This window comes from Solanum tuberosum, unplaced genomic scaffold (assembly GCF_000226075.1).
Source record: "Solanum tuberosum cultivar DM 1-3 516 R44 unplaced genomic scaffold, SolTub_3.0 scf00010, whole genome shotgun sequence".
Classification (NCBI taxonomy): Eukaryota; Viridiplantae; Streptophyta; class Magnoliopsida; order Solanales; family Solanaceae; genus Solanum; species Solanum tuberosum.
The window spans coordinates 3,855,736-3,876,086 of NW_006238936.1; the positions used below are offsets into that span (position 1 = coordinate 3,855,736).

Here is a 20,351-nt window from a genome sequence, read left to right on the forward strand (position 1 = left end):
CCTCACCAACTTTCGAGTGTAGCTTTGAAACTAGAACACAGCCTTTGGCCTATTCGAGGGCTAGGTGCTTCTCCTTTCTTGAAAATGCAAAATGGCCACAGAATTTTCTCTTTGATCGTGCCATTCGACTTGAAAATATACATAACTTTTTGTACAGAGGTTTAAGGGTGTAGCTTATACCAGTTTGACGATTGCAAGAAATAAAGAGGAAACTTTTGCAATGTTAACCAAGCCTTAGGTTAAACAAGATAATTCATACGTATCTGAAAATAACAATAGCACTAACTACTGAAATTCTGAGCCAAAAATAAGCCTGCCTTCCTTTAGGCAAGTTGCTGTACATGCGAATGGAAACAATCCAAATGGGATGCACAGTTAGTTTCCTTGCAAGGGTTTGTCACCTTTATCTCTGTTGCATTTCTAAGTTAGAGTTGGTTCCACAATTTGCGCACTATGGGATTGCAAGGATCAGCCCATCAACATCAACAGGGAGAAGCAACTTTTTCCATAGATAGCCAGTAGAAATAAGCTCCTGTGGCGGAGTAACCACCATTACATCATTGCTCCTTTGCAAAATACCAAATACACTTATCGAGCTACCTTCCTTGATGTATCTGCCAAAAGTACAAAGATTAGTTTCCAAATACATATCTGGCGAAAGAATGGAGCAAAGATCAAGCAAAAGCATATGTTACCCTTCTTCTAGCCGTAGTAAACGAGCTTCAGATGAAAGATTCCTGTCCCTTAACCATTTTCTCAAATGAGAAGCCAAAACCTTACAGTTTTTTGCTGTTGTAACCAGTCTACTCTCTTTTATCAGTGGGATAACTCTGGAGTCAGGTCCAGCCTTGACAAAAGCTCTAATACCAGAGTTCTTGTCAGTTATGTAGAAATCAGTTGAGAGCCTCTGCCAAAAGAAACTCAACCTGTTAACTAACTCTGCAGTGAACTCAAGTGAAGGCGCAAATTTACACAATAAGAATAGGGTGCGGGTGCTTTTTATATTGCTTTAGTAGGTATATCTATAGTTCTAGACTTCTAGTAACTACAGTATATAATGTTCATACAAAAGGGTCAATTTTGGCCAAGGGTAGACACCTTTGACATCCATAATAGCACCATTCAAATAAAAACTAGGAGTTAGACATACAATGCGGGTGAGAAGGTTGATTAAATTTCTTCAATTCGCGTTTGATGTTAAAGAAAATGTGACCATTCGGTCTCTTTCAATCTTCCTCCTACTCTTCACCCCTTCTTGACAAGGTTTAAGCTCCATTTTTCTGGTTTGAGTATATCCTGGCATAGATTCTAATATATTTCATGATGCCATGTGAAGAAACTTGCAAAGTGAAACAGGCTACTCGGGTCTTATACTATGAGATTAGTACATATAATTAAGCACCCTAATTTTAATAATGTCACACTATCTTTTCTATGTTAATCATCATATAACTGGTGGCCAGTGACCTAGGACTGGACATAAACAAGTTAAGAATGAGGTATTGACAGGGATGGTTCTCTAGTGAGGAAAAATAATGGAGTAAAGAGATGAAACTATCTTTTCTTTAAAGTCAAAACACTAGATTGAAAGGAAAGATGATATGCCAAGAAGCAGCGTTAAAGCCGAGAAATAAATATCTTAGATCTTGTTCATCGGAATTGTTACAGAACGTAATGTCCCATACCTCAGAATAAGCAAGTCTCCATCCGAAGCATGCTTCTTTTACATCCGCAGGCTTCAAGCCAAGTTTTCCACATTCAAACAACAAGGTGGATGTATAAACACATCGTCCAACCTTCTCATAAGAAGACTCCAAAGACACATTCCCACAAGAGACAAGCTGAAATCATCAAAGAGAAACAAGGCATCCACTGATGTCAAAAAAGGGAAGGGAAAGGTATTGTTCTGAACACCAAGCTAAATCATAAATATGTTTTTTATTAGATAGGGACAACAAGCTCATAAATATATAGACTGAATAAACAATAGTCATATTCTTTGGTACATCTATGCAATAATGGACATAGTAAAGCTTCCTGTTGTCAATTTTACCTACCAATAGGATACAAGTCTAGTTAATCACAAAATGTCACTCTAACAATAGAAGTCAATAATTTCAAATGCACACAAATTTGTTTTCTCTTTACATATTTTCAGTATCCAACTCTTCATATGAAATTATCCATCACTAGGAAGGAAATGCACACTAATACTATGGATTAAAAAAATCAATCTTTTCTTGCATTATACAGAATAGAAATTACTTTGACATTATCAATGGAGACAAGAGAAATCACAACAATCGAAGAATGACTTCCCCAAATTAACTCAAGAATTCCTAATTTAGCAATCAGCTGAGCTCCCCAATAGACATTAGGACCAGTATTCTTACCATTAGTCATAGTTTCACAAAAAAGAACAACACCCTTCAACTAAAAAACACAAATATTACAGAAAATACCAAAAAAGAAAAAGGAAAACCCCAGATTGAAGCTTTAACGGTTACCCCAGTAATCTTGACAAGGTGGCCATGGCGGGCGACGGTGAGGTCAGCATCAGGTAAAGAACGAAGATAATGGAGAATAGTTGTGTTATTGCGGAAAGAGATAGAATTCCAGAGTAGAAAAGCAGCAATAAGAGCAAAAAGGAATAGGTAAGAAAGGAAGAAGAGAGGGTTATGAACAACAACAAGGATGAAAAGAGAAACAGCAACGCCAAACAAGAAAAGGGCAAACACAAGGTATAAAGCAAGTGAGGGGATTAGAGGGACTTTGAAGCTTTGAGCTACATTTGAATGGGAGAAGTTGTTTTGGTTCATCCCTCTCCTCCTCTCCTCTTCTCTATTTTGCTGATTTGGTAATCTGAAGCTATTACAAATTTTGGAACCAGATGAGGGGTTCAACTGTCATTTTCCTTCCCAATTCCATCTTTTGGGGTAAAGTATCTTACACATTATCTTACTAATTAATAATTTCAATTTAGATATATCACTTTTTTTAATCAAAAACATGTATAAAAGATATTAGATATATGTATCTTTGCTATCAGATTCATTCTATTATATAGATACATAGAAAAAAAGGTGTGTCATTTATTTGGCACATTTAAAAGAGTGTTAAATATCGCTAAAATTATGTTTTAATGGCAATTACTCCCTCTATTTCATATTAATTGAATTATTGAAACATTTTTTCATTTTTCAAATTAACTTAATAGTTCAATTTTCAAGACTATTTTTAAAATGTTCTTTCAAAATAGTTATTAATTAATGTTTAGTATTGAAATTAGTTATTAATTAATGTTTAGTTATTTTAATCATAAATTTGACAATAATTAATAAGGATAAAAATGAAAAATTATACCTAATTTATGTCTTAATTTTTTTTTCTTAAAGAGTGTGAAACACCTCAACAATTCAATTAATTTGAAATGAAGAGAGTAACATTTTTTGTAAATATTCCTTAAGTCTATAACTACATTGAATTCAATGACACTTAACTAATATCAATAAGATTTATCACTTTTTGTTGATATATATATTTATTTCCGCTGAAAAATGGAATTCTTTTTCCATTCTTTGGGGGCTCAATTTTGATATTTGTGCTTGAGGGTGGACGCATCTCAATTAATTTAACAACTTGTTCTCCCTCATGAAAGTTGAGGTGGTTGACAACAATATTCGTTGCGTCCCATTTTAACGTTAAATTTAACTTTTTTTTATGCTAAGAAAAATAATAATATAGTTTATTAAATTGTTTCTATTTAATAAAAAGAAATATTTTTTCTTTTAAATATTGTGCACACTTCTTTAATGTTAATAATATAATTGAAGACAATTGTCAATTTGAGTCTTAAATTCCTAAGATAATAATCTTTGAGTTAAAACAAAATTAAGGGAGTATAATATTTAGAAAGTTAAACCATTATTTTATGATTATTCTTATAATTCTTTCTGAAATTATTAATTACGTCAATTGATAATACATTTTTTTACTTGATTTTCAAATATGTGAATTTTGAGAATAATTTGGGTAAAATACAAATAAAACTATATATTTTGGCCTTCGTAAGTTATACTAATTATTTATTTTCACTTATAAGAGGATGGAGTAAATATATTCTAATAAACTTACTCATTCATTATATATATACTAGATATTAAGAGCCCGTGCTAGCACGGGCCCAATACATATTATTCTTTTCATCTCAATTTATGTGACACGTATGTAATTTAAAAGGGTAAATAATTTTTAATATAATTAAATACTTTAAATTATATTTATTGTAATTTATTTTATTTTTTACGTTATTATAAAATGATATAGGTTACTCCTATGTCGCAATTTATGTAACAATGATAGAATTGACCAATTTTTTTTATATTTTTTGTAAATGTTATAAATTATCAATTATTGTGATAAATAGTACTTTTTACATAATATATTTAAATACACACACGGATATATTAAGTTATTAATTATTGTATTTTATGATAATTTAAATATAATTTTAAGTATATGATCAATGTTTTTTAAACAAATAAGACAAATAAAATGACATCAAAATGATATAATGCAATTTTTATTTAAATTTACTAAAACAATTAAGTGAAAATTTTCAACTAATACTAAAGTTAAATCTTTATTCAATTAACTTTAATTTGATTTAGAGAAGAAAATCCATGCTAGCAACACTTGGCAATCATGTATGCGGACACCAAAGTGATTCATCACAAAAATAGACTTGACCTACAAAGGATAAAATTGTCTTTATAATTAAAAATAGCAAATTAATTTTGATAGATGTACAAATCAAGCCAATGAAAAATGCTAAAAATATTAAAATTACAAAAACACCCTCAAGCATGTTGACCTGCTGTTTGCTTGAGCAGGTTAAGTGCCTTTTATAATATAGTAGAATATATATATATGATGTTAAAGTAGTTCATCTTTCTTACTCTTTGCATATTCAATAATATTGAGTAATCTACACTTATTTCCAAATAAAATTAGATAAATAAAAAGAAGAAGAAATGCTTTTGTGAAGAAAGTAGATCAAATAATAAATCCCATTCTTATACAAAAAGTGGCAATTTAGTGATTGCAGTGCAATAATTAAATAATTGATTAGACACGGATCTTTATTGGTGTGCAAAGAGGGAATATTAGGTGAATTAGAATTAGAATACTATACAGCATTATAAGTTTATATAACATTAACAAAACGAAAAAGCTTAATATATACCGCCCCTCTTAAATTTGTTAATAAATTTTATTTAGATATTCAAATTACGATATATTTCAATTAAGCACCTAAACACAAAATAAGTGTTCATATTAGATACTTTCAATTCAAATTTTGATTTTTTTACGTGTGTATTCTCAAGTGTCTTTTAAGTAATCATTTTAACCACAATAAATATATTATTCATTTAATTATATACACAGCCTCAAATACGATAGATTTGAGGTTTACAACTTACTGAGACTAAAACAAATAATTAAAGAAGAGAACATTGTTTAAGTGATTTACATATTTACGTAATATACACTTGAGAATACATGTAAAAATGGTTTCAAAATTTGAATCGAAAGTATCTAATAGGAGCACTTTATCACGTGTTCAGATGCTCAATTATAATAAGTCATAGTTTAAGCATTTAAATGAAATTTGCTAACAAGTTATAAAACAAAGGAAAAAGATTTAGTATAGTAATAGTATTAGCATTATTTATGTACTAATTCCATTAACAACTATTGTAGTCAACATGTGATTAAAATTTCAATAAAAGGCAATTTACTTAAAGTAAAGAAATAAATTTAGGGAACTCGAGGATTATTAAACAAATGTAGACATGGATGCAAATCACATCAACAACAACAACCCCAAAAGAATAAGAAAATAATAAGAGGGGTAAATTTCACGAAGCAATTCCTTAAATTATCAAATGGGTACTAAATCTTATTGCCAAAGGCCAGTGGAATTAACCTAAATTCATATCGTGTAACACTTATTAAAAGTAGTAATTTTATTAGTTCAAATTATCCTCGTGGCCAAAGTTTTGACTTTTAAAGCTGGACAATTTGAAGGGGTTTAATATTGTGATTTAAGTTATATGCATAGATATTAGTGATAAATTTTAACATTTTTTGAGATGTTTTTTTAGCTAAACCATTTTCTTTTTAAAATCATTAGGAGTAATTGGATATAAGGATTAAATTATTCTAAGATATGATCTCTGAACTAATTTATCCCACTTAAAAGATGGGATAAAATAATCTCAAATTTGATGGGATAAAGTGATAAAGAAAAATGGCAGCTGTGGGATCCTTTCGGACCAGAGCCTAAATCTGGCGCTTTAGACCACTCGGCCAAACTGTCACATGTTTTTAAAATTATCAAATGTTCATATTTTGTTTCTGTTAAATATATCAATGCAATTTTCCAAGTTACACTACAAAAAATAAATATCTAAATACTCTCTCTGCATACGAGGATTTTACAAAGTAAGGTGACTAGAAGTTACGAATTAATCATGTCCTATATATATTTACTGCATTCGACTGGTATTCTGATTAGCCCCATCACATACTTCATAGATTCCAAGTTGTTACCTATATCCAACAATGTAAGATGCGATTAATCTGGTAACAGACATTCCACCTAGACAGGCTTGAATAAATTCATATAGTTGACCTGACCCCAATGAATTTGAAAAGAAGCCTGGCAGTATGACAAGCAAAAGAAAAAGCGCATCTTTCTAGCTTGGAGAATTTGTTTGAACTGTGACCTAGATTGGGGTCCGAACATTCCAATTTCATGTTCTTTGAGAATTTAGAAACGCATTAGTACAGAGAGATCAATAGCGAGTCAATCATAATCCATGTTAATTCTATTATTAAATAGGAAGGTAGGAGAAAACTATGGAAGCTACACCAATTAATTTGGTACCAAGAATAAGCTTATAAATTACCAGAATTCAACACAAGCACAAAGGCTAGCCGGAGGAAATTATAGATTAAGGGCAAATCACATGAAATTTGAAGGAGATATTACCTGAAATAAGTGGAACAAAGCACAGAGAGAATGGGAGGAAGATGAAGCAACAGAGAAAGAAAAGAGAGAATTCAAATCAACTGGATGTTGTCATTTTCCTGCAAGTAAATAGGCAATAACAAAATGTTCAATCATTTTCCTGCAAGTAAATAGGCATACATGCACCACATTATGAGGAAAAAGATAAATAATTATAAAAAAAAACAACACAACAATTTAAGAAGAAGTTGGTACCATCGATTTTTTATCCGCAGACATATCTTAAAACCTAATTTCTACAAGCTTCATCACAATAAAATAATTAAATTAGTACAAAACACTGACAATGAATTCAAAGCTCACCTGAGATAACAAAGAAGCTCAAATCGAAGACAGGAACGAAGGTGGTGATAAAGATATGGCAGAAACAATTAGATAGAAGAAGTTGAAACTGCACACTTTCTTTTCTCATCTTGAAGCTACGTTATGACACGTACTACCGGAATGACCAAAAAGCCCTTGGACAGCAAGCTGGCAGGACAACGGCCAGCTGCTTCCAATCCGCTTCTATATATATACTAGTAAAGGCAGGCCGGGCGTTGCCCGGGCCCAACACGAGCATCTGTCGCACAAATATGTATGACAGTCGGATCATAAATAGCAAGCCTTAGTGTTTCACACGAAGAAAACCACTGAGTTAAAGTCTGTGTCTTTTCCACTAACAATGAAAACAATATTCTTTGGATCCCTGCACAAGCTGTTTAAGATACTAATAACCTCTGCATTTGGACCCTTGCTGATAGAGTTTCTGACTGTCATTGTACCATCATAATCCAAAAGGATTGCCCGATGTTTGGTCCTTTTGTAAGCAGATACAATATGCTCAACTGACAGTTTCCCGAAGCTAGGATCCAAAGCAACCAGACGGAATCCTAAGCCAAATCCAATACCCCAACACCTCCTTCTCACATGATCTCTACATGCTCTTTCAAGATCTTGCAAAAAGCTGTGAGCCCAATATGCCACATCATGAGTGCACACATATTTATAGTGCTTCTCATGCCGCATCTGCTTCTCTGCCTCGGAGACAATTAAAGTAGAATCCATAGCTTCAGAAACAGCATCAATATTCCATGGATTGACCCTTATTGCACCACTGAGAGATGGAGAGCAACCAATAAACTCAGAAACCACCAACATGCTCTTCTTTGGTGCTGTGGGGTTCAAGCCCAAGGTAGCATCCAGCTTCTCCGTTCCTTGCCGGCATATAACATATTCATAAGGTATTAGATTCATTCCATCCCTTACTGCAGTAACAAGACAGCACTCCGCGACAGCATAGTAAGCAATGCGCTCGTAGAACTGAAGAGGCTTATCAACCAAGATAACTGGTTCATATCCAGTCCTTCCAAATTTCTGGTTTATTCTCTTTACAGTAGCATAAGTTTCAGCATGGACTTCCTGCACATCTTTCCCTCGGCCTCTGGCAGGATTTGCAATTTGAACCAACACCAATTTACCCCTCTGATGAGGATGTTGAGAGAGTAGGAGCTCAAAGGCAAAGTTTTTAACTTTGATACAGAACCAAAAAAAAAAAACACAGAAATAAGTACTAACAGAAGTCTAGTCACCACCCTAGAGAACAAATCTGATGGCATATGCAAAAATCAGAGAGTAAAAGAGAAGGTTTTGAGGAATAATACTATAAAAAGCCAAAGTTCAAAGAAGGATTTACCTCAAAAGGGCAACCAAGAAACAGACCAGATACCCCACATGTTAAAAGCGTAGCAACAAATATTGAAATGCAACAAAATTATTCCTTCAAGTAACAAAAAATTGGTTAAAGAGTACACTTGCCAAGAGAAATGGAAACATTTACACCCCACCCTTATCAAGAAAATTGATGGTGATGAAGAAAATGCTATTACAAGTACTCAAGAGGTAAAAGAACATCATATAACACTTATAAAAGAAAGTCTAGAGGGGTAAATAAGAGGACTATTTTGAAGTTGAGGTAGAGCTCCAACTATAGCTTTATATGAGAAATGATTCACAAATCCTGTTTTGTACCTTAAATCAAAATCAGAAGGAAAATTGGAAGTTCTGCAATTATATGTGGTTGAACTTCAGTTATATAAAACTTCAAACACCAAGTTTCAAAATGAATGAACTTGTAAAATTTGCGTATAACAAATAATGATCTCAAAATAAGGCATCAGTACATGTAGTTGGTCGATTTTTCTTTTGAGACCTGAGTTTTATCGAAGAGGTTAGCGTAAAAGCGGCATTTTCAAACCAATGTAAAACACTTATAAAAGCTATTACTATATACTACTATGCAGGACCTCATATAAAATAAGTAAACAACTGAGATACTGAAAAGTGAAGGAAAAGTACAAGCTATACCGAATCCTGTGAATGCATTCAAAGAGAATTTATTGACTCACAATGTGTGGAGGAGTGGTTAGATTTCTCAAATGGAAAATGTAGCCTCTTTCTTCAATTGCCTTGGCAGTGCAGTACGACTGTAGAGTAGACAAAACAAAGGTACCTCTGGCTTGACGTCGTTTCAACTTTAATTGCTTTAGCTGTTGATTGATATACAGGAGGCCCGAAAACAATCATCAAAGATAAAGCTATGTCATAGATATATCTAATACATGATAAAATCTATACTTAAACAAAAGGATGATAAAAATGTCTTACCTGTAGAAGTGTTTTGCCTGTAAGATACAAATGTATCAATTTGGTAATGAGTTGGCATTATCAAATAATGGCAGGAAGTAAAATATGGATGTTTCTTAGGTATTTCTTGCTATATGCACGTGTGAACCAAGAAATCTGCAATTATAAAATACACAACGATGATCAGTAATTTTGATTACCACTGGCTATCCTCATCTCTGTTGCAGAAGACTAAGAAGAAAAGAAGCAAGATGAATGTACGTGCAGTGTTTGCAAAGAGCAAAAAGGGGCAAAATATAGAGTATCTGAGGAGCAGAGTTTTCAAAGGTGATGCTCTCGCGAATAAAATCCTGTCTCACCACAAATGTAGTTCGACACCGACATGTATCAGTACCAATTAACCTTGCAATCTAATTATTAGATGCACAGAGTAGAATACATAATTACATATAAAGGAAAGATGACACCGAAGCATGTTTAAAGCCTGTTGGTGAGTAAATGTGCAGAGGGAATATATAAGTTGAAACAAACACTACATGATTGATGGGGAAAGTTGTGATTGTGTAAGTGTATGGTGAAGGATTATTGATTTATGAATATGTGTTGCAGGAACGTAGACCTACAGAAACAGTGCAGCTGCAGGAGACTTTTGCAACTGGGAAATACAGGAAATGGAAAATAATACTTACTGGAAGGCCTGTCGAGGATCCGAGTTTCTTGAACTATCGGCCTCCGCACTGTAGAAGAGATTGACTATTGCTCTTAGTGTTGAACTAAACATACAGAGCAATAAGAAAGAGTATTCCCTTCGATCTGCCTTACATCATTGTGTAGATTAAGAGTTTTCAGAAAAGCTTCAGGTTCATCTTTTGTCTTGAGTAGTTAGAAGTCATTTGTGGAATTTGTTCTGTTGGTGAAATAACCTGTGAAATCAGATGGGCAAACCACTACATCAAGTGAAGTAGTTTGGCAAAGGGAAAATAGGAGGAAAAAGGAAAAGAAGCAAGAACAAACAGACAACATAACTTTGAAATTAAAATGAATCAGAGAAACAAGTTTTAGAGACACGTTGAAGTTGACAAAGGTTCTCCAGCTTACGATTCTTCAATTGTGGATGGTGAATCAGGTGGTGGTGCCAGTGAATGAGGCTTAGACCAGAACATGTTAAACTTGAGCTATTCAGATGGCCAAGTCAATTAACAGCATTTCATAACAAGAAATATGAAATGAATTTGCATAACAAAATTCTCGACAAGTAACTATTCAAGAACTGCAGGCTAGCATGCTTCAGTGAATCATCATTTTTTGATAGCAACCAAAAATTACAATGGAAAGTTTTATGAAATTAACTATATGAAAGTCAATTGTTACCTTACCTATGAGAAGGCTCTCTGAATAATTTCATCATACACTATATTATATGTTGAATGATGATCATTACTGTCTGCAGTAGGGGGACGAATTAGTATTTTGACACATTTTGAACTTTTTGCTCTTGATAAAGCCACATATAATTGACCATGTGAAAAAACAGGTTCTCGTAGGTAAATTCCAACAAAATCTAACGTTTGACCTTGTGCTTTATTTATAGTCATAGCAAAACACAATCGCAGAGGAAACTGTGTCCTTTTAAATTGTACAGGAATTTTCTCATCTTGTGATGTCAGTAATGGAATTCTTGGAATAAATACATGTGTATTTTTGAAGTCACCACTTTCAATTTTAGCACTTATGACATGCGTTTTAAGGTCGCAACATGTTAATCGTGTGCCGTTACATAAACCTTCGGAAGGATTCAAATTTCGTAACAACATAACTGGGCAATTCTCTTTTAAAGTTAACTTATAAGGAGGTAAGCCAGGGGGGTGTAAAGTATGTAAAAAGTCTTCAAATTGGCTTTGATCATTTGGTTCAACAGTTTCATCTGTTGCGACATATGTTCTAGCTCTTTCTGGAAATTTTGTGATTAGCATATCATTTATTTCATTTACAAAATCATTTTTGTTGTTAAAATAACACGAGAAGATATTGCAGATGAATCAGAAGAAAATGTACATATATCAGGATATGTTACGTTAAATAAGGTATCTAAGGATTCTTCTTCAGTTGTAAAAGGAATAATAAGAGAATTAGGAATCTCAATTTTGTTTTGACACTGAGTTGTTTCTTTTCCATTTCCAATTCTAAGTAGATATTCACAAAAAGATGGATCTATTCTTGCACGCATATTTTCAGATAGATGTAATTTCTCAAGATCATTCCAAATGTTGGAGTATAATAAGCTTTGATGAATAAAATCTTCTTTTTTCCCGTTTCGCACTACTGGAAGAGTCTGTCTAAAGTCACCTCCAAATACAATAACTTTACCACCAAAAAGTGTCTTCACATCCATTATATCTCTCAAAAGTACATCAAGAGCTTCAATCATGTTTTTTTTTGCCATAGATGCTTCATCCCATACAATTAATTTTGCATCTTTAATTAAACAAGCAAGTGGACTTTGTTTACTAACATTACAACAAAAATTATCATCTATGTCAATAGGCATTTTAAAACGCGAGTGAGCAGTTCGTCCTCCAGGAAGAACAGAAGCTGCTACTCCTGAAGTTGCAGTTGCTAAAGCTATGAATCCTTGAGATGGACGAGGTTATACTCATTTATGTCATGCCCCATAGAATGTAAGACATCATTGATATGGTTTAAAACCTTATATCGAACATTTTTTGGTTCAGTATTGGAGAAACTTTTGAGGTCCTCTGAAAGTGAATCCTCAAACATTTCCCATAATTCTTTTGGGTTAGAAGGATTGCAATATACTAATAATGTAGCAAATAAACATCTTAAACTGTATGGCATTTGATAACTGATAGCCTCTAACATACATTCAATTAAATTATTGTTGCAATATAACAATCCTCTTTTTTCTGCAGATTCACGAAATGTGCTACAAGGTACTCCATCAACAGTGAGAAGATCTTTATATGATTTTGGTCCCCTTACATTCATTAACAATAGCCTGAGGTAATATCTTTCCCCTTCAGTTACGTGGCATGTGACAACACGTCCAATTACATCACGTTTTTTTCGACGTGTCCACATTTTATCTCTTGAAGACCATACAAAGTGTTGCGGAAATTCCTTGTATAATAATTTCATATTTAGAGCATGCTCATTTGTTCTATTCATATAGAAAAATTCAGTTAACATAGTTTTTTTTATCATTGGATTATTTAAGATTCTATTGACGCTTTCGGTGCTTTTAAAAGAAACAAATTGTTGTCCTTCTAAATGTAATTGAAGATGATACACAGCTGGAGTCATTTCACTAATAGGAAAAGCAAATAAACGTCAGGCTGCTTCGGGTGGCAAAACCCATCTTGCAGATCGATATTCTTTTATTTCGTCTATTTCTGCATTGTCATGTAGAGAATATGCAATTTTATCATGTCCTTTGCAAATATATTTGTAAATATATTTGACAACTTTAATATCTGAACAAACTTCAACATTTAAATGACAATTCAAATTTACAAAGCAAGTATGGGTTGTATGGGACAACCCACGAATTGTCCATATGATGTTTTCTTATGTATACAGTTTTTCTAGTATTACATCTCTTATAAAGCGGATATGAATTCTTTCCCTTTGATGTATGTTCAACAAATTCTTTTGGATATTGAAATTTACAGAAGCCCTTTTTTCCCATACATGAATTTGTAGGATTTATATCACCACAAGGACCATGCATCATATGTTGAAGGACACGTGAATAAAGATATTGTTCATTAGAATCAGGTAATTCAGCACAAACAAATTTATCATATGATTCAGGTGTTAACAATTTATATTCATTAGTAAGAATTATAAGAAAATGAGCATGTGGAAGACCCCGTTTTTGAAATTCTATAGTATACATAAAAGCAGCAACTTTTCCAAATATGTGTCTTTTTAAAATATCTACTTTTAGTTCTTCTACTTTAGCTCTGAATACACGTGAGACTAAATCAGGTCTATTTTGAGTTTCATCGATCGATAACATATGTTGTTTTATTTCTGGCCAAGATGGATTGCACGTCATAGTCACAAAAAGATCAGGTTTTCCAAAGTGTTGTACTAAGGCAATAGCATCCATATATCGACGCCGCATATCTCTTGGTCCACCTATGAAAGTAACCGGGAGGAATGTTTTTTTGCCAATTTTGGAAGCCTCTGTTTCACCAACTCGCAAAAAGTCAATAATTCCTTGTAATATATCTACTCGGAATAAGTCTTGATTAAGTGAGACAAAATCCAATCTTTGTGTTTCAACTTTTATGAAAACATCAACTATAAATTGTTGAAATAATCTACCACAATGCAATACTCCATTTTCATCATCTTCTCTTATCTGAATTTTGTAACAGTAATATTCACGACAAGAAACCATATCTCTTTTTCGTTTTCCTTTATTAAAGACTTGAGCCTCCATATGAAGAACTCCATCAATAGAGCATATATTATTTACACTTGGTAATTCTTCATGTTCACAGTAAGGTTGATTTCGTCGAATATTTTTTTTTATACCACAATGCCATCCGTTTTGACCATATGGAAACAGTAACGGATACTGTAAAGGATCATAACAACCATAATAATAATTTACTAAGCGAGTGTTATTACTATGAGTGTATATACGAATATGCGGCACAGAATTAACTTCAGTTGAATCATGTTCAAGTCATATTCCAGCTACCCTTTACTGTTGATTCGCTAATATGCGCTGAATAAGCCATTCTGTTAGCCAGTTCAGTTTCATTATCATAAAAGTATAGTTGTAGGTTCTTTGGTTTTTCAGTGGAGGAAAGTAAATCAGGTATAAAATGATACATTTGACCTTGCACTCGAAATGTATATATGCCATGGTATCTCTTAGCTAAAGCTTTGTCATAGGTTACGCCAAGCGAGGTGAATGCAAACATATTATTATATGTTCTAATGTAAGTTCGAAAGTGTATAGATTCTTCAGTATTTCCCATATATAAATCAGATAAGTCATCAGGCAGTTGGTATGAAACTAACTTAATCGAGCCATTACCACAACAAAAGCCAGGTGATTCATATTGAAACCTTTTTGCATTGCAAAATTTACAGTTGGGAACATCTTTTAAACACACATAAGTAGATCGATTATCATTAATTTTTTGATGGGTGTTTTTGCTCAACGTACAACCTGTATGTTATAAGTACGGTTAAAACTAAGGGTAGCCTAATATTCTAACAAAGTAACAGGAGAAATTATTTTCGCATAAAATGAATACTAACCTTTCTTTGTAGCAACTTTAGGAGTGAGATTTTGTTGTTCCGAACATGCGTTGGATATTGAGCCGGAGATATAAATGACCTCAGGAATGACATTTTGTTGCGCCTTACAAGTGTTGGATATTGAGCCTAAGATATAAATGGGAAAATTTAGACGTATATCTACAGTACAATGCATCTAAAAGCCTAAAAGGCAGAGATTAGAGGCTTACCTTTTTCAAATGCATAAAAAGGAGGGTAGAGTTGTTTTGCTTTGTTAGAAGAACATGTTGAAGTTCTAATTTGATTGGAGGCATTTTCTGGATGAAATGTAATAAACATTCTCCATTAGATTAATATGTAATTAGATAATTCTAATTTGATATTAGTAAAAATAAAGAGGCAGTAATTTTTCATTCCAACCTTGGATGTTAACAGAAGGAGGCTCTCTTAAAGTTTGTTCTTTTGTACGTGATAGTTTATTTGGTTGGTTGCAAGACATTTCTTCACAAGCTTTTCGCGGCAAAGTATCTGCATTTGAAATACTAAATTTGTTAAATAGTGTAGGCACACAACCAACAATACCAAAGGATATAAAAATTTAGATTCCTGAAGAATCCTCAAAACATGTCTATTGAACAGTTAAATACATCGCAAATCTCCAAGTTAAAATTTCAGATAGCACTCTTATGCAGGGCTGGCAGCTCATATCTCCAACAGGGCTTTGCAATTCAGATGCAATTGGTACTTCAAGGTTGCTCTAGACAGCCATGATTATGTGCCTTTGATGGGCCTCAACGTAGCTCAAGTTACAGAGCAGCTAGTCGGGCTTTTTTTCCTAGTACAATTATATTTTTTCTTTCTCCTTTAATGGAGGGTTAGTTCATTTCAGACAAAAGATGAGTAGGCTGTAGTCAGCCACACACAGAGGCATTCAACTGCCCCTAAATGAAACAAAAGGCAAAGTAGGTTTAAGGTATTTAACAAAATGATAACAACTCATCCTACAAGAATCATCTTGTGAATTACATGTTTCAAATGTAAATTTTTTTATTGGTTGTCATCAGATTTCGTACTTGCAACAGGATCTATGTTTGTGTCCGCTTATGTTGTGTGCATGTTCTAAACCTCTATGGGATAAAAATTGTTGGAATGAAACAGAGAATGAAAAAGGTAAACAAGGTTCATAATTTTTTTTTAAAATAATTTTCTGCTTAGTGATCTGTTTCAATTAATATTAGATATGAAACGTATGTATTTTGCTAGCACCCCAGCTACAGAAATTAATCTATTTGATTTTTGGTCGCACCATTTTAGAAAGCCTTTTTTTATATAAATAAGATCAACCAAAATCTTCTCTTTGCTTAATTGCAAGCACGAAATAAACCCCCAAAAATTGTGGGACACAAACAAATTGAAAATATATTGCAAAATGAAATTAAACTATGCACAAGCCAGCGATGACCATAATATTTGCCGGATTATAGAAAGCGGAACATAAACAACTTACCTGAGCTAGTAGCCACCGAAGTAAAGCCGAAGTGAGGGCAGACGTTTGAAGACGAAGGTGTTTGTTAGATTCAGTGAAGAACGGAACTTGTAACTTCGCTAAAAAGCAGAGGGAATTGGAGAGGAAGAGGAGAGAATAGCGGTGGAGATGGAGGTGTGTGGCAGTGCTTCACATGGAAGAAGACGATAAGGTTGAGGCAGCAGAAAGAGAAACATGTGACGGTGAAATGTCGAAAATGCCCCTTGAGTTCCATGTTAATTTCAGGGAAGCACACGTGTCGACGCAGAGGCGTGTGCTATTCCCTCTTCTTATATAGTAAAATAATATACTAGATATAGGACCTCGTGCCAGCACGGGGCCCAATATATGTTACTGTTTCTGTTTTAATTTATGTGGTACATATGAAATTTGAAGTGAATCAATTTTTTAGTATGTTTTTATATATTTTAAGTTGCTAATTATTTGTATTTAGAGTATGTTTTACGTAAATATATTAGAAATCACAATAATTAACAAGTTAATATAAAAAAGAACTTATAAAAAATTCATTGACTTTTGAAATTTCATTTGTATCACATAAATCAGGACCGAGTAATATATATGAAAATTACATAAAACGTACTATAACTCAGAATAATTAGCAACTTAAAATATCTATATATCTATATTTCTCTCAATTTATGCGGCATAGATGAAATTTTGAAAGTTAACAAAAACTGTTTATATGTTTTGAAATATTTTAAGCTATTAATTATTATGATTTATTATACTTTTTACATAAAAAAAATTATTTATATAAAGTATAAAAGAGAAAATTTAGAAAAAGGAAACATAAATGTCAGCAGGAGTCCAATTTATGTTAATTTCTATGTTTTAATTATTGTAATACCGATTGAATTTGGAGAGCCAACTAAAAAATTTTAAAGGTTTTTTTTTATAAATTTTAAGTTGTTAATTATTATAATTTATAATATTTTTATTAATTTTAAACCAATATATGTTTTTCTCTGTCTCAATTACATGAGACATATGGAATTCGGAGAGTCAACTAAAATTTTAAAATATGTTGAGTTGTTAATTATTATACCTTATAGTACTATTACGTGATTTTCAAATAAAATATGTATTTTTTAATTTCAATTTATATGTCATTGATATAATTACATATATTAAGTAATGAAGAATTAATGTGTAAATTATGTGACACCTATGAATTTTGGAGTGTAAATCAAATTAGTTATATGAATTTGTTTTAAAAAGCGGTTAATTATTATAATTTATAATACTTTTTATATATTTTTTAAATGATATATATATATATATATATATCTTTATGATATTGATATTAGTATTATAATAAATTAAATTTTATTATTTTAAATTTATGATCTCAATTGTCAGCCTATGCCACATTATAAAATGTTCCAAAGTAGATATCAGATTTACAAAAATGTCGATGCCAGCTAAAGTAATAAAATAACATCTAAGGACATGAACCTATATATGTATATATAAAGCTGAATATTGACAATTTGATGTGGCATCTCTCTATGACCAGTATTTGTATTCATCTTTTTTTTCCTTTTTTTGACATTTTATCTGTGTTTTGTATTTTTTATTTGTATTTAAAAAAAAAGTATTTATGTCATACCCGATTAATTATGCCCTTTATAACATCCATTACACTAATATAGATTTAAGTAAATGAAAATGGAAGATGAAAAGATAAAAACTATTCATTTTTTATAACTGTTTATAATTATTTAGCCTATAAAATAAAAACAAAATAGTTGAGCATTTGTAACAAATAAGAACAAATTTCTTCACTTTGGCTCTTCTTCTTCTGACGATAATGATCAATATATGGTATCAACTTTTGTCGCTAAGATGTCCATCAAATTTCTAGGTCATGTGACTTTTTTAACAAAAGAGAAAGAGAGAATATCTCATTATTCTTGTGAAGACATTGATGTAAAGAAAGAGATTATGTAACAAAAAATTCTTTTCAAAATAAAAGACTTTTTGAAAAAATGTTTATTCCTCCTACAAGGAGAGAAAATTCATTGTGGTTGAGAAATTTATAAGAAGTCTGATTAGTGTTTGAAAGGGTAAGAAAAATTATTCGGAGAAAAAATCATTCTATTTATGGAATTCGTATCAAATTAGGAGGAGAACAAGCAAAAATTTATTTTGTGATTTGAAAAGAGAGAAAATTAGATATTATTTATTTCAATGTCATTATTCTTCTAATTTCTTTCTTCTTTAATTTTGTCTTGATTTTTTGTATGTTTAATTAAAGGTTTTTTTTCTTATTTATCTTTAATTAAAGTTTATATATATTTTCTTAAAAAAGAATTTAAAAAGATGATCATATTTAGTTCCTTTCCTCATCAATGCTATTAATCTCATAATTAGTGTTATTTATATTATTTTCTTAATTACTTTTTTTTCTTTCATTTAATTATTTATTTGAAGAAATTAGTTATTATAACTTTATAAGAATTACACATGTATTTTTACATAATTGATTTGTTATTTTTAAAATTTTTGGATCATTCTTCATCTTAAAGTTCCTATCTATATGTAATAATAAAGCTAAAATAGAAAATGTGGGGTGACACCTTCTTAGCAATAGATACTTATTTATTCTGATCAATGTTTCTGACATTTTTTGTTATTTTTTCCTTAAAATAATTGTTGCCTCGATTTTTAGTTTTAGTTTTATTTTTTTAGCATTTTCTAATTTTAAAAGACTGAAAAATTTATATTGAAAATTTACAAAATATAAAAAATGATTTATTTAACTCCTATCATCATCAATATTATTATTAATTTGTTTTACTTCTTTTCTTAATCTTCATTTCATCATTAAATGTAATTTATATCATTTTCTTAGATATATATATATATATATATATAATTAGGTGGTGACTCCTTTAAAATTCGTTTATTCTTAAAATTTATTTAATTGATTATTTTTTAAACGGAAAAGGGTCAAAATTGCCACTGAACTATGCAAAATAAACCACTTTTACCCTCCATTACATTTTGGGATCAAAAATACTCCCGCCGTTATCCCAAGAGACCACAAATACCCTCAAGAGTTAACACCCCAAATTTTTAGTGACGTGGCAAGCCACATGAGACTAATCCCTCCACCTAAGCATTGCCAACTAAGATTCACTACAAAAGAACTTGACCTTTAGTGGCGACAAAGTCGCCACAAATTCCCAAAATATTGCCACTAAAGGTTATGAGTGATTTTTAGTGGCGACTAAGGCTCCAACACCTATTCGCTAGTAAAACCTATTTTTTCAACAAAAAAATAATGATAATTAATTTTCGATTGCAACCTAATTTTCTAAAATAAATAACTTGCAATATCAAAATTAAAAACATACAATATTATTACGAAAAATCATCAAAATTACTTCTCAATTCAAATCTCCTACTATATAATGCATCATTGTACATTTTATACATTTACATATGACATAAAAATAAAAACATACAGTGTCTTAAAACTCCTACTTAATCGATATCATTTTTGGTTTTTTAAAAACAATGAAGAAAAAAACACAAAATTAGAACTTAATGTTAAAAACTTTTAGTGACGATTTCTGGGCTTTTGTGGCGATTATTGTCGCCACTAAAGGTCAAATTCTTTTGTAGTGAATCTTAGTTGGCAATGCTTAGGTGGAGGGATTAGTCCCATGTGGCTTGCCACATCACTAATAATTTGGGGTGTTAACTCTTGAGGGTATTTGTGGTCTCCTAGGATAACGGCAGGGGTATTTTTGATCCCAAAATGTAATGGAGGGTATAAGTGATCTATTTCACATA

The 20,351-nt window shown here is 31.7% G+C and overlaps 1 protein-coding gene across 6 annotated transcripts; it reads right to left on the reverse strand.

The window, feature by feature from the left end:
- Window positions 1–198: 198 nt before the first annotated feature.
- Window positions 199–16,707, reverse strand: LOC102595932 (uncharacterized membrane protein At1g16860-like). Of its 6 annotated transcripts, none has more exons than XR_001474461.1 (10): window positions 16,509–16,707; window positions 15,422–15,529; window positions 15,232–15,318; window positions 15,023–15,148; window positions 10,544–10,644; window positions 10,411–10,458; window positions 9,743–9,877; window positions 9,484–9,624; window positions 7,058–7,658; window positions 1,778–1,841 (listed from the first exon to the last, which is right to left on the reverse strand). XR_001474461.1 is itself a non-coding variant. In XM_006339694.2 (4 exons), the coding sequence occupies exons 1-4, from the start codon at window positions 2,817–2,819 to the stop codon at window positions 452–454; spliced, it is 843 nt and encodes a 280-aa protein (XP_006339756.1). In that variant the 5' UTR covers window positions 2,820–2,909; the 3' UTR covers window positions 199–451. The 6 variants fall into 6 exon arrangements, 1 of the variants encoding a protein (XP_006339756.1); XR_001474462.1 differs by lacking the exon at window positions 1,778–1,841 and having other exon boundaries at window positions 6,201–7,155; window positions 7,400–7,658; window positions 16,509–16,706; XR_001474460.1 differs by lacking the exon at window positions 1,778–1,841 and having other exon boundaries at window positions 7,542–7,658; window positions 10,544–10,896; window positions 16,509–16,706.
- Between the last annotated feature and the right edge of the window lie 3,644 nt (window positions 16,708–20,351).